We start from the raw sequence: 13,925 nt of genomic DNA, 5'->3' as shown, positions 1-13,925 counted from the left end.
CAGCATCTTTATATCTTTTTAGGAATTTGTCCATTTCATCTAAGCTATCTAATTGATTGTCATACGTCATGTTATGATTGTTCAAAGTATCTCTCATAACCCTTTTTATTTCTGTACTAATGTCTCTTCTTTCATTTCTGATTTTTAGGGGCTCTTCCCCTCGTCCACCCTGGTCAGTCTAACCACTTGCTGATTTTGTTCAACTTTTCAGTCTTATACATTCTAATGCTTTTACCACATTGGATCTATGCTTTTCATTTTTTCATCTCCCAAACTTGGCTGAGAACTCTGGAGAGCAGGGTCTGTATACATCCTGGAGGCTCACAAGTGCTCAATATACTTTTATGGACTAAATTAAGAATAACTCACAATAGCCAAGACATGAGAGCAACCTAAATGTCCACGGACAGGTGACTAGATAAAGAAGATGTGGTGTCTGTGTGTGTCTGTGTGTGTGTGTGTATATGTATATATATAAGAGAACACACACACATATATAACAGAATACTACTCAGCCATAAAAAAGAATTAAATAATGCCATTTGCAGCAATGTGGATGACCTAGAGATTATCATACTAAGTGAAATAAGTCAGACAAAGAAAGACAAATATTATTACTTATATGTGGAATCTAAAAAAAATTACATGAACTTATTTAGAAAACAAAAAGAGACAGACACAGAAAAGAAACTTATGGTTACCAAAGTGGAAAGGAGGGGAAGGGATAAATTGGGAGTTTGGGGTTAGCAGACACAAACTACTATAAACAGAATAAACAACAAGGTCCTACTGTATAGCACAGGGAACTATATTCAGTAACTTGTAATAACCTATCATGAAAAAGAATATGCAAAAAATATAGCTATATGTATAAATGAATCACTATGCTGTACACCAGGAACACAATACTGTAAATCAACTACATGTCAATTTAAAAAAAAAGAATAACTCAAAGTTCAGAAAGGCTAGGAGAATTGTTAAAAGTCACATGGTTACTGAGAATGGAACCCCACTCTAGAACACGGGTCTCTCGGCTCCGGGGCAGGGTGCTTTCCCTGGACCTACGGGCTGCTAGGGTGTGGGAAAGGAACCGGCTGGCTGTCAGTCAGGACTTTCAGGCATCATGCTGTCCAGCAGAGCACTCTCTAGAACTGAGCACTCCTGCAGGGTAGACACGACACAGATGGATTGAACTCATTCCTTGTGGCTTTGGGGACACTGTAGCAATGAATGGAAATTACTCTGATTTCTATTTGAAAGGAGGAAGAGCAGTGAAATCACTAGCGCCACCTGACAATGGAAGGGATTGTCCTGGACTCCCTAATTGCTGGCAGAGTCCAGCACCGGCAGGCTAGGTACTTCTCAGGAATGTCACAGAAAGGCACTACTCACTGGACAGGGCAAGAACTTGCTGGTGCACGCAGTTCCCTCTGCCAGGAACGCCCCATTCCCTTTCCTTCTCTGATGAAGTCCAGCTGTTAAAGCCCCCTTTCCAAAGGCAGGGTCATTTGCTTCATTTTCCTGTTTCCCAAGCACCCAGCACCAGAGTACTTGCTGGACTCCATTGAATAGGGAGCTGAACTGACGTTCTGTTCTGAACCTATGTTCTCCTAAGTTTTCCAACACATTTCCACGTGATTATTTCCCCGTGGATTATCCAGTCCCAACAATCAATCTATCTCCACAGCTCTAGTAAGGTCTGAACAGGCCATATTCTCTTGCTGGGCTAAGTGTGTCAGGGGAGTTCACTGAAGGGATGACACTGTCTCGATCTTTTACGAATCATTTTACTGAAATGTTGTGGAAAGTTTGAGTCAGATGATTTCCAACCATGCTATCCATCACAAGAGCATGGGAATCAGAAAGCCCAGTATATGCGGGCCCAGCTCACGGCCCAGTCAATTACATTCACCAAAGCAACCCAAACCACCCCCTTCGCGATAACGGGGCTTATCTACCGCTCTTGTGTGTGGACTTAAAAATAAAGAAGACAGGGTGTACTTGTGCCACAGAACTGTGCCTACTCAAATTCAACAGGATTTGCAAATAGCAAGAACAGATAACACATGTGAAGTGCAGTCAGTTCTGCCCATGTGAGATAAAGTCCCTTCTATCATCAAGCTCTTGGTGACTTAAAGCTCAAATAATTTCTTAGTTGCTAAAGATATATTTCCAAGGGATAATTACAAGAAAAGTAAATGAGAATGGAACCGATTGAATTCCTCTCAGGCAAAATGAATAACCAGAAGATTTTAAGGGAAGAGAATTCAACTGTAACATCTGTTGTATATGCACTTTAAGAACAAGCACTGTCTATGCACTAAGGAACATGAAAGGGCGAGTAAAATAAGACCATATAGAGAAGGTAGTCAGGCTTAAAACAAATCATTCCAAGCACGTTATTGGTGAAATAATTTAAGGAAAATGTTGCACCCCAAATATGGCGATGTTTGTACAGCCTGAACAAGGTGATAGCAGCGTTTCCTAAGACAACACACAGGAAATCAAAGCCTTTGTATGCAGTGGCGTCAATTGTAGCCCCAGCCTAGATCAACGCCTCCCAGAGGGTGCTCTGTTCAGAATGACAAGCAAGGCAGAGATGGGTTTCCTTTCCTTCCTTCCTCAATCATTTCTTAATAATCACTTGCACTAAGAATTGGCCTGAGCATTCTTTTCCTCTTACTCTCTTCTTTTCCTTGGACAAATACAATTTCTCCTTAAAAAAATAAATAAATAAAAATAAATCTCCAAGGCTTAAATCACTTTCAAGGAAAAGAGCAGGGTGACCGCTCGGGGAAACAGCGCCCCCTGCCGAACTCGGCTGTCTCCTGCCGCCGAGTCCCGGCCAAGCTCGCGGCCGCCGCCAGGGGGAGCTGCAGAAACGCGCAGGACTGGAGCGAGCCCGCCCTGAACCCCAAAGAGCGCGTACTCACTCGGCAGGGTGATGACGCTACTGAGGTTCTGGTCGCCGCCGGCGCTGCATGGTGAGGACAGAAAAGAAAAGGAAGGTTAAAACAGCCAGCGATGCTGAAACACCTCAGACACGGCCAAGACAGATCTTTCTCCTTCTGAGAAACATCCTGGGTGGGGAGGGTTGGGGAGGCGGTGATTTGCCCTTTCCTCCTTATTTCTGGAGAAAAACTGAAAAAAACAAACCAGAATACAGCAACTCCTCTCTCCTTGTCCCAGAAACCAGAACGTCCAAACAAAAAACTGGTTTAAACTGTCCTGGCTGACTTGTTTGGTTTTTAACTTTGAGCTTTGACCTTGAGGCAGGGTCTTCCAAAGGCAAAGTGGCCCTTCCTTGGAAGCAGAGCCCAGTCCAGCCCTACTAGCTGTGCGTTATTATTATCATTGAAAACACAGTTTAAAAAGTTTGCCCCCATCATTCTTTTCCTGTTTGGCTTGGAGAAAACCCTTATCTTCTAGAGAGCAACCCATTTCTGAGCCACTTCTGAAATTCCAAGGAAATCAAAGTTGGATGGGTGTCTAGGCATGAAAATCTGCAGCATTCCAGAGTTGACTGGATTCCCTGCTTTTCCACATCTCATTCTCTGCCAAGTAAGTCTGGGAACATTTCAAAGGCTCTCAGAATGTCTGGGGTTTAACTCTGTGCAGCATCACCAGGGAGGATGCCAGGGATTCAACACCCAGGTTCAAGCTGGTGCCAGAGAGGCCGGTTCCCTCAGAGGCTGAGGAAGCACCAGACCTGCTCTCTCATGCTTGTCATGAGCTGGGCTTTCAAAGCCCAGAGATAAAGCAGGAGGGCGGCTCACTGCAGCTTGTGGTGGCCTGGATTTCATCACAGGCAGAGCAGGAACCAGTCTGCACGAAGTTATACATGATGGGGGAATGCGCCTGATTAGGGGTCAGGAGCCATCCACTCCACTTCTTACTCTTTTACCATCTGGCTGTGTGATCTTGGGCAGGTTATTTGCCCTCTCTGAGCCATGCTTCCTCATCTGTAAAATGAAGGCCCTTTAATAATGATCCCAGCTACCATTTATACCTAGCTTTGTGTCAGGCACTGTGTTGGGTACTTAAATCCTCTCTAAGCCTTCAGACAGTGCTAAGGCAATATTAGTGTCTTTGCATCAGATGAGGAGACCAGCTCAGAGAGTCTGAGTAACTGGCCTGAGGTCACACAGAGCCGGGCAGCTGAGGCTCAGACTTGACTCTGCCTCATTCTGAAATTACTACCCAGAGAGAGAAATAGAACCAATGCTTTCCCAACCCAAACGTTTGAGTAGTTTCTCTCCTACACTCCTCCTGCTCAGGTCCTAGCTTGTTTGGGGGAATGCAGTGGTTTGGCAAAGCTGGTAAATACCTTCCTTAAATTAAACCTAGAAGTTTCTCATGGAAGAGCACCTGTGACTCATCCCTCTGCCAGAGGAATCGTTCTCTACAACAGTCATGGGCCCTCCCCTGCTCTGCGATAAGGCATCTTCGGGGCCCTGCCATGCCCGCACTCACCTCCAGGACAGACCTCGATACTGAGTCAAGACGTCCAGGACATTCCCAGGCTTGGACCCGGCCCCATTACCTGCCTGAAAGGGAACAACAAGGGGGTGAGTTTCCCTGCCCTCTGGCCAGAAGGTCTGAGTCCTTGTTCTGGCCGAGCCCAGATGCCTGATGCTTCAGAATCCAGAGTCGTGACAGCACCACGTCTCGCCGTGCATCCTGCTCACCAGAAGTGAGTGTGAGCTCCCGCGGGGAGTCCCAGGGCAGTCCACGCTCGGCCTCACCCTGTGGAGCCCTGCCCAGACCAAGACCAAGTGACCCTAGGCTGGCAAAAGTGCTCTAAGAATTAGACCGCAGTGTACAGTTTTCCAAAGGACACATTTCAGCGTCCCATTTCCCTCAGTTTTCAGAAGTTGTGAATGCTCTCATAAAAGTATACTGTCATCCTTTTATATGAACACATCACAAATATGTACAATTTAAAAAATGAACATGAAATGCCATGTACATACTCCTCAGCTAAAGAAAAAGCAGGATCCTTTAAAACCACAATCTGGACACACTCTGCAGGTGCCCGTCCCCTGCCTGGAGCACGCAGTTTCTGAGCAGAGCCATTCCTGCTCAGAAGGTCCTGCCCCGGGATAGCCTCCCAGGCAGCCTGTGGGGAAGGCTGGCCTCCACAAGAGCCGCCCCCTCCCCAGGGTGTGATCCCTGCTCTGGCGCGCAATGCCTCTGCCACCTGCCAGGAAGGTCACGTTCAGAGTGCTGGCTCCCTGGAAGTCCTGAATAGCTGTGCTGATTCTTGATGACTTCTTATCCCGACAGCATCTTCAAGGAGACCGGGGTGATGGGGAGGCCATATCAGGCCAGACCCCACAGGAGGGGGTTGGGATGAGCAATGCCAAGCCTGCCTACCCGTCTTCCCCAGAAGGTTGTGAGCAGCAGGGCCCGCGGGGTAAGAGTTGCTGAGGGCTCATGGGGGAGACAGCTCTGGGACAGGGACAGAATTCTGGATGCAGGGCCAGGACCCACCCATTCGATCCGCATCCAGCACTGTGTGCCCACTTCACCTCCTCCAGCATCACCCTCTTACTGATTAAGTTTAAGGAGTCCCAGGTACCAGGGTTTTGTTGAAGATCCTGAGTGAGGTAATAGCAATGTGAACAGGCCACAAACTTGAAAGTTATCAGCTGGTATTTGGGAGAAGATTCAGCTGGAAGCCCTGGACTCTACTGACCCCAAGAACAGCAGCTGGACTCGTCTGTAATGAGTTGCTGTTGAACAGAGTCTGGGAGCCTCAGGGACCTCCCCCACTCTCGCCTCGATGATCTAAAGGCCTGATTCTGCTTTTCCTGGATAGCCCTTTGCAGGGCCTGGGAGGTCACCCCAGAGCAGCTGCAGACTGGGCTGGGGTCATCTTTAGTACCTCCACCTCATCCACTGACCTGTTTTCTCACCCTCGCCCGTCCCCTACCCCTCCCCTGCTTAAGAACTTGTTTCTGTCCCATCATCCCTTTGCCCCTTTCCTATAGGACAAAGTGAAGCACCGGGTCTTTGAGGGAGCCCCGTGCTGTGGGTGGGAGACCTGGTCCATCTCGGCCCACTACCGACAAGCTGTGCGATTTGGGTCACTTCCATCACGGGTGCTCCCTTTGAGGTCCCCTCCCTCCCTGCTGTGTCTCCCATTCCAGTGTTGGGAGAGGAAGGATGAGGTTAGAATGGAGCTAGGAAAACATGACAGGCAGAGAATGTTGGATTCTGGGGTAGGCAGGGAAGTGGAGAGGGACTGAGGTCAGGACTGTAGACGGCAACGCTTAAGAGCTAGGAGTAAGTTTCTCCTGTTAGTCAGAGTTAGTTAATCTTCTCCTCTCCTGCCCCTTCCTCCCACCGGCAGTAACTCACCGTAAGAGAATCGCCCAGAGCCCCGATGACCTTGATGTCTGCCAGCTTCAGCCTGTGGACTGAGAATGAAAGCACAGATGAACGGAAGATGGGCTTCCCATCTCCTCTGAAGATGAAGGAGCGTCTTCAGGAAAACTGAGACAGTCTGTTTTTAGCAGCAGTTCGGCTTGGATGAAGATACTGAGAGCCCATCCTTGTCCTAAAGCTCAGCGGTAGCAGCTGTGCGGCCTGTCTGCCGCCTCTCCCTGGGGCGCCCGGACACAGGGCTTGGGGAGCCGGGGGGTGGCCCTGCTGGTGCTGGGTGAGCCTGATGCCACAGCTGAGCGGTTACCCTCAGGACGCGAAGCAGCCCCTGGCAATGTGGTCAGGGAGTATGGAGGGGACCGCGGAGGAGGTGAAACCCAGACTTCATCTATTCTAGGATCTGTTGATATTTGGGATAAAATAGTCTTTCATCTTATTAGAAAAAAAAATCAGCTCAGTTTTTCTGAAGTGAAAGGGGGAATGCCTTTATATGACTGACTCCTTTTGAAAAAAAATCAAGGTAAAATTCACATAATACAAAATGAACCATTTTAAAGTCAAAAGTTCAGTGGCATTTAGTACATTCTCCATGTTTTGCCGCTGTGACCTCTCTCTAGTTCCCAAACGTTTTCATTACCCCCAAACGAGACCTGTAACCACCAAGCAGTCACTTCTCACCCCACCCTCTACACCCGCCCTGAGCCTGTGACAACCACGGATCTGCTTTCTGTCTGTGGCTTTACCCATTGTGGATAGCTCATATAGATGGAATCATACAGCATGTGACCTTTGTGTCTGGCATCCTCCGCTTTGCATAGTGCTTTCAAGGTTCACCGTGTAGCAGGTGCCAGTGTGTCATTCTGTTTTATGGCTGAATGATATTCTATTATATGGATGGACCGCATTCTGTCCATCTGTCTTTATCTGTTGATGGACATCTGGGTTGGTGCCATCTCTTGGCTACTGTGTATAGTTCTGCTATGAACATTCACCTACAAATCTTTGAGTGCCTATTTTGAATTAGTTGGGGTTTTTTTGGAGGGGGTGTAGGTAATTAGGTTTATTTATTTAATTTAATGACGGTACTGGGGATTGAGCCCAGGACCTCATGCATGCTAGGCACACATTCTACCACTGAGCTGCACCTTCCCCCTGAATTATCTGGGGTAGATACCAATGAGTGGAATTTGGTGGGCCAGGGGATAATCTTATCTGTAACTTTTTGAGGAAACCCCAAACTGTCTTCCACAGCCTGACTCTCCTATTTCATCTCTTGAGTGCAAACATGCACTCTGATGCAGCCAAGTGGCTGTTTATTTGGACGACAAATGTATTGGCCACCAAGCAGTAGCTGGGTGCTCTGGGGATGAGACAGTGGTCAGAAATGGAGAATGCCCTTGGGAAGCTCACAGGAGAAGCAGGGAATGAAAAATATCCATAGTTATAATCATTTATAGGCTGGTAAACGTGATGAGAGGCATAAAGTGATAAGAGGTTCTGGAGCTGAAGGGATGTCTAACCCCCAGGGTGTGTGTTGTGGGGTGGTTCAGAGCAGGTTTCATGAAGAAAGTTTGAACTCAGGATAGAGGAGATATGGATGAGGGAGAGCGAGATAGGGTGAAGGAGAGAGAAGCAGGAAGGGAGATGCAGTAAAGTGTGTGACATCCGTGAGGAACAGATATGATATTGCTTCTATGTGGAATCTAAAAATAATGATACAAATGAACTTATTTACAAACCAGAAATAGACTCACAGACATAGAAAACAAACCATGGTTACCAAAGGAGGAGGGGGGAGGGATAAATTAGGAGTTTGGGATTAACAGATACACACCACTCTACATAAAACAGATAAACCACAAGGTCCTACTGTACAGCATAGGGAACTATATTCAGTATCTTGCAATAACCTATAATGGAAAAGAATCTGAAAAGGAACATATATATGTATATGTCTAACTGAATTCCTTTGCTGTACACCTGAAACTAACACAACATTATAAATCAACTGTGCTTCAATTAAAAAAAGAAAGTCTAAAAACCCAAAAACAACAACTACAAAACCTCCAGATAGTCAAACAGTTTGACTTAAGTGACGAACATGTGAAGGAGACTAACAAAAAATAACATTGGAAAGGCACATTAGGGCCACAGGCCTTTTACGCCTGGCTAGCAAGGTAGGAGATTAACATGAATATTACCATACAGACACACATACATACACACATACATGTACGAATCTGTATTTACTTGCACACATACACCTGTCCTACATTTACTGGCCCCCTTACCTTACACCCATAAGGACATGAATCCAGGTGTGTTCTGGGAACCACACTTAAATTCCTTATGCCATGTGTTGCCCTGCCCCCGCACCCCGTATCTCCCACTTCCCCACGGTACCCTTCCCCACAGTCACCCTGACTTTGATTTAGCTCCATCTCTCCCCAGATGTGCCTTCTCACGGTCTCTAAGGTGCAGTGCTGCACCGACTTGTCAATTAGCTTTCTGGCTTGGAAGAGGTCTAACAGAGCATTTGTAGCAGGGGGTGGCCCGTTACTCCAGAGGGAAGGAAGCCCGCCATCTTGGTGGGCCAGTGGCTTAAGACTGATAAACTGAAACCCGTCTGCAAAGAGGCTCTCTCAACAGCCCTTCTCTGCCAAGTCACTTCATAAAATGTGCAGTGAAACACAGAGGACAAGATTCTTTCGACATCACTAGACCACATTTAGCCCATTTCGCCTGTCACCATCCAAATCACGTTGTATAATTACACCTGCATGGGAAGCTGTGTTCACACTCAGTGGACACCATATTCAATCTCCAAGTCTTGTCTCCTTCCATGGAGACTTCTTGTCTACCTGACTTCCATGCAGTCTGCAGATGGGAACTGCCAGTCCCACTGAGGATTTGCTCTCATTGGAAAACTAAAAGTCCCAGCCTCTTCCCTAGGACAGCATGCAAACTAACACATATACGTAGTTGTTAATGTGTGCATGCAAAATACAGAGATCAGTGGTCTTCAAATTTGAGCATGCATCAGAATCATCTGGAGAGCTCGTTAAAATGCAGATGGTTGGTCACCACCCTCAGAGTGTCTGATTTAGTAGGTCTGGGGTGGGCCCAAGGCTATGTGGTTAGAAGAACAATATCAAATCACAAAGCCAGCTGCACCGATTACACACATCCACAGGGCCGAGCCTGAGAACTTGCAAATGACCTCTTCTCAGAGAAATCAGGCTCTGGGTAAAAAAGGCAACAAAATGGAAAATAAGACCTCCTCCCTTCAACTTTGAAGGGTTTATTTTAGCCCCTGATGATGACAGTCAATCACTGTATTCTTGCTGCCATAATGTGTGATCCAGTGAATTCTATGAACATTAACTAGCGTGCAAAGGTTAGGGGAAATCTTTGGGGCTGGTGAAATGTGGGAGAGATGGAGAGATTTGCTTTGAAAACACATTGAAGTTTGCTAATGGGGCAACGGAAACGGGCCATTCCTGTCTCCTAATTGTGTAGCAGACAGAAAGAAAACACACAGATACATGTGCACTCATGTATGTCCGCATTGATGTGTGCACATCTATGTGGCGACAGACTGATACGTGTGTTGTGGGGAGGGGTGGTTTCCTGTTGGTCTTTCTGAAGGACTCCCTGTAAGAGATAATAAATCAAAGGAACCAAATCTAGATGGGAGGAGTTTGATCATCTGGCATCTTATTAAAATAGAGCCCAACACATGTCATTGGGTTGACACTCTGGAGACCTTCATTTGAGCTTTGTTAACATCACCGTGGATGATACAGACACAGCCTGGAAGCCCAGCAAATCACTTTAGCAATTGCTCTCCTTGGGGAACAAATTCTTTAGAGATAAGATTAAATTTGTGTGGGCTGATTAGCTCAGCATTATCTGGTACACACTGTCCACCCCCTTGAAAGATGTGGATAAACACATCATTAACTCATCAAGATTTCTACAGCGGAGGCCTCTTATCAGAAGGCCATCCAAACTATGATGAAAGATCACAAATAACAAGAAAATGGGTGCCTAAAGTACAGAATGGGGAAACTGCCCACTGGACACAAAAAGGAACAGCAGGAAAAAGGACACCTGGGAGTTTTGTCTTGAGCACCCCAACCACTTAAACCACCTGGGGCTGTAATCTGAAAAAACATCTATCTCTTGCTTGTCAGCCAGGGCTGCCCAACCCGTTTGATGTCGGATTTTAGGGACTTATGTAAGGACTTCTGCTGTGGTGGTCAACTGCTGGCACACGGCTGGGCCTGGTTTCTGTCTTTGCAGAGCTTCAGAGTGAGTTTCTATGAAGAAATATGTGCCTGGAACATAGTAGGAGCTCAGGACATGTGTTCAGTTGAATTGAAAGCTAAGGAAGAGGTTCTGTGTCAGAGACTTTGCAGCTCACAAAGCTTTCAGTCATGGAAACTGCATGGAAGGGAAATCCGAGTGTCTTGGGGTGACTTTGAACTTGCTCAGTAGGCTGGTCCTGCCAAGGGGACAAGCAGGCAGTTATTCCCTGTGGGGAGTCCTAGTCACAGGCTAGTTTAGGTCACAAGACCCGTGAACAGGTGGTGACAGTAGAAACAGCTTCAGGACTTACACTGCCAGCTCACAATGAGATCACACCCCTGGTGGTCACCCAGTGCTGTAACCTGGGCCTTTTTCATGTCGGTGTTTGAATAGCTCATTTTAGCCAAATGGGTAAAATAAGTGTCCCAAGGAACTCAGCCTAGTGGGACTTAGAAAGGGATCAATGGCTTAAAATAAATGAAACATTCCGATTTATATTATTGGTGACAGTGGTATATAATTAGCTTTATGGAACTCTATCTTCAAACCCACTTGAATTTGAATGAATTTTCCTCTCTGCATGGAATTAGCAGCTTGAACTTAAGAGAGCCATCTTCAGTCAATAGTCCACAAGCCATGTCCCCTCCTATTTCTACTCTTCTGTTTACAAAATGCTACTCCTTTTCTCAATGGGAAAACCTGAAGTCATCTACCAGGCCCAACATATTTTTCTTAGTTATGCCAACTATGTTAGGGACAGGGCTGTGAAGGAACATAAAATGATGTAAGTACTTACGAAGCTACAAAGCCCACAGGAGACAGCACTCAGTAAACTGCACGTATGCACTGACTAGGAGGAGAGAATTGGAAGCATGCATGCATTCATTTATTCATGCTACCAAATGGCAATTGGTAACAAAAGTTACTTACATCAACCCTGTGTATCTCATCCTAAAGCCCCACAGGTCCGTGGAAGAGGTTCATCACTTGTGGACTCTGGATGGAGTAAGAGCCAGGAGCCCAGGCTGCCCGGGGCCGTGGCCGGTTGATGAATCAGTATCCTATCTGAAATGTCCCTTTTCGTTGGCTAGGTGTGTCTGTTGATTAGTTTGAGAGAGACTGGCAAAGGGGACTACAAAGAAGGTTTTGGAAAACAACTCTGAAGGTAAATCAGTTATAAGATAGTCTTGGTGGAAAATTGTCTTAATGGAAGGCACTTTGGTCTAGGTGGTTTTGAAGATCTTTTTCGACCCTGGGAATCTTTGATTTGCTAAAGTAGAAACACTCGATAATTAAGATGAGTTTGACAAACATTTCTTGGGCCCCTACCACATGCTGAGTCATTGGGGTTTAAAGATAAGATGATCTGCTCTTGTAATATGTATCAGATACCTTCATCGCAATTAGAAACTGCAAACATGATCTCCGGAAGAGTGAATGACCTCACCCAAAATATGACAGTCATCAAGGGTAATGGTAACGTGATCCTGTGCTAAGTCTCTTTCCTACCCCAACAGTCGCAAGTGTGATTAAAATGTCCAACCCTAGATCAAGTGCAGTAATGAAACGTGCTTTTCATTTTTGTCCAGTTAGCTGTGGCCATCTTTCTACATGACACTTTTCAGGTGGGACTCTGACGTGCAGGCACAGCCTTGGTCCATAAGTGCCCCGAACCAGTGGGTGAGCACGAGTGTTTTGGTCCTGTGCCCCCTTGGTTAGATCAAGGAGGCCTAAATCTGTCCACCTGCTTATCCACACAGCTTCCATCACCAGAGATCTCAGGGTCTCGAGATTTCTTGTGCTTACATCTTCAAGTGCCAATAAACATGATAATCTTCAGGGTCAGGGAATAAAGAGGTGGTCCACATTTTATCTGGCTTTCAGATGTTCAGATATGCTCTAATGGATTGGTTGGTTATCACTGTCATGATGAAAACATAATCTAGACAGATTGCAGAATCTTTATAGAGCATCCTTTCAGAATGATAAGATTAGAAGGGGATGGATCTCATTTCACTTGTAAAAAGTTTGGTGTTAGAACATTCCAATCCCCCCTCTCCCTCTTTCTATATGTACATATACACATATGTGTATATATATATATATATATATATATATATATACACACACACACACACATATGTACGTACATTTTTTGAGTTTTTGCTATTGTAGGACCTACATATGAAGCTAATAATTTGTTTCTGCTACTGAAGTGGAGCAAGTAAGCAGCCAATAGGAATGAATTGTCAATAAGTATGGGGGCAAAAGTCTAAAGACTAAGTGTGTGTGTGTGTGTGTGTGTGTGTGTGTAAGACCTTTATCATCTATTCTATTATTCTGCAACTTAGTCAAGAGCCAGTTACATACTAAAGTTTTGGTGAGAAGATTTCTGACTGACTTGCCAGTCACAGTCATTTGGCTTAATTTGAGCACGTGTGGCTGAGACATGCAAAAAGGGCAGGGTGACACTTGTCTGTTCTACTAATATTCAGCAAAAGGAGACAGTCTGCCTACAGAGATTTGCATACAGTGACATCTCCCAACTTAATTTTCTATCCTTAGAAGGCGCACAGGAGGTATTCGACCATCCTCTAATACACGAGTGAACAAGTGGACAAATCAACGAACAAGTGAGTCACCTGCCAGAACCAAGCATGAGAACCTATCACACTGTTGCAGGAGTGCTCCTGGGCTGAGGTTTTGAGTTGTGCGGGCCACCATGTGGCCCTCCTGTGACCTCTGTGACCTCCCATGGTCACATGCACACAGACATCACTCCCAGGCTGGCTCACCTGGAGGAAAAGTTTCAGCCCTTAGGCAGGCCCCCTTTGGGAAAGTCTCTGCCTAGAACATTCCACGAGCCTCATTGTCATGGCCCAGCAACGGTCATTTACCGAGAAGCAGTGGAAATGGCATGTTTGTAAGACAGCGTGCTTTCCTGTTCCGTGCAGTGTTTGAGTGCATCCTGTATACATCTCTGACACGGCATGTGAACTGGCTATTTCTGCTTCCTGATTAAAGGTAGTTCTGTTTTCCAGAGAACAAAGTCACCTCATCGAGGCTTACTGGTGGGGACAATGACACCAGTCCACTCAACTGACACTGGGCCCTTGCAGAGCACGGCCTGGCACAGTTAATACCCAGCAAATGCTTTCTGATAATGTTATCATATTTTAGTTAAAGAATAATCAAACACAGATATGAACTTGCAAATATACATCCAG

General features: G+C 46.0%; 1 protein-coding gene and 1 long non-coding RNA gene across 7 annotated transcripts in view; one reads left to right on the top strand and one right to left on the bottom strand.

Annotated features, from left to right (window-relative positions):
* PLB1 (phospholipase B1) overlaps positions 1-13,925 on the bottom strand; it is a 169,512-nt gene that overhangs the window by 56,790 nt on the left and 98,797 nt on the right. For all 6 annotated transcript variants that reach the window (XM_032497269.1, XM_032497271.1, XM_032497272.1 and 3 more), the window contains 3 exons: positions 6,364-6,422; positions 4,474-4,547; positions 2,934-2,977 (listed from right to left, as the gene is read on the bottom strand). In XM_032497269.1, the coding sequence (XP_032353160.1) occupies positions 2,934-2,977; positions 4,474-4,547; positions 6,364-6,422 (177 nt within the window). The remainder of the gene's footprint in view (positions 1-2,933; positions 2,978-4,473; positions 4,548-6,363; positions 6,423-13,925) is intronic.
* Positions 1,008-7,299, top strand: LOC116668920. The gene is made up of 5 exons (XR_004326212.1): positions 1,008-2,984; positions 3,430-3,561; positions 4,348-4,568; positions 5,287-5,416; positions 6,356-7,299. It is a non-coding gene; the product is annotated as an uncharacterized LOC116668920 (long non-coding RNA).

The sequence above is a fragment of the Camelus ferus genome, chromosome 15 (genome assembly GCF_009834535.1).
Source record: "Camelus ferus isolate YT-003-E chromosome 15, BCGSAC_Cfer_1.0, whole genome shotgun sequence".
Taxonomy (NCBI): Eukaryota; Metazoa; Chordata; class Mammalia; order Artiodactyla; family Camelidae; genus Camelus; species Camelus ferus.
This window is presented reverse-complemented; position numbering and strand designations above follow the sequence as displayed.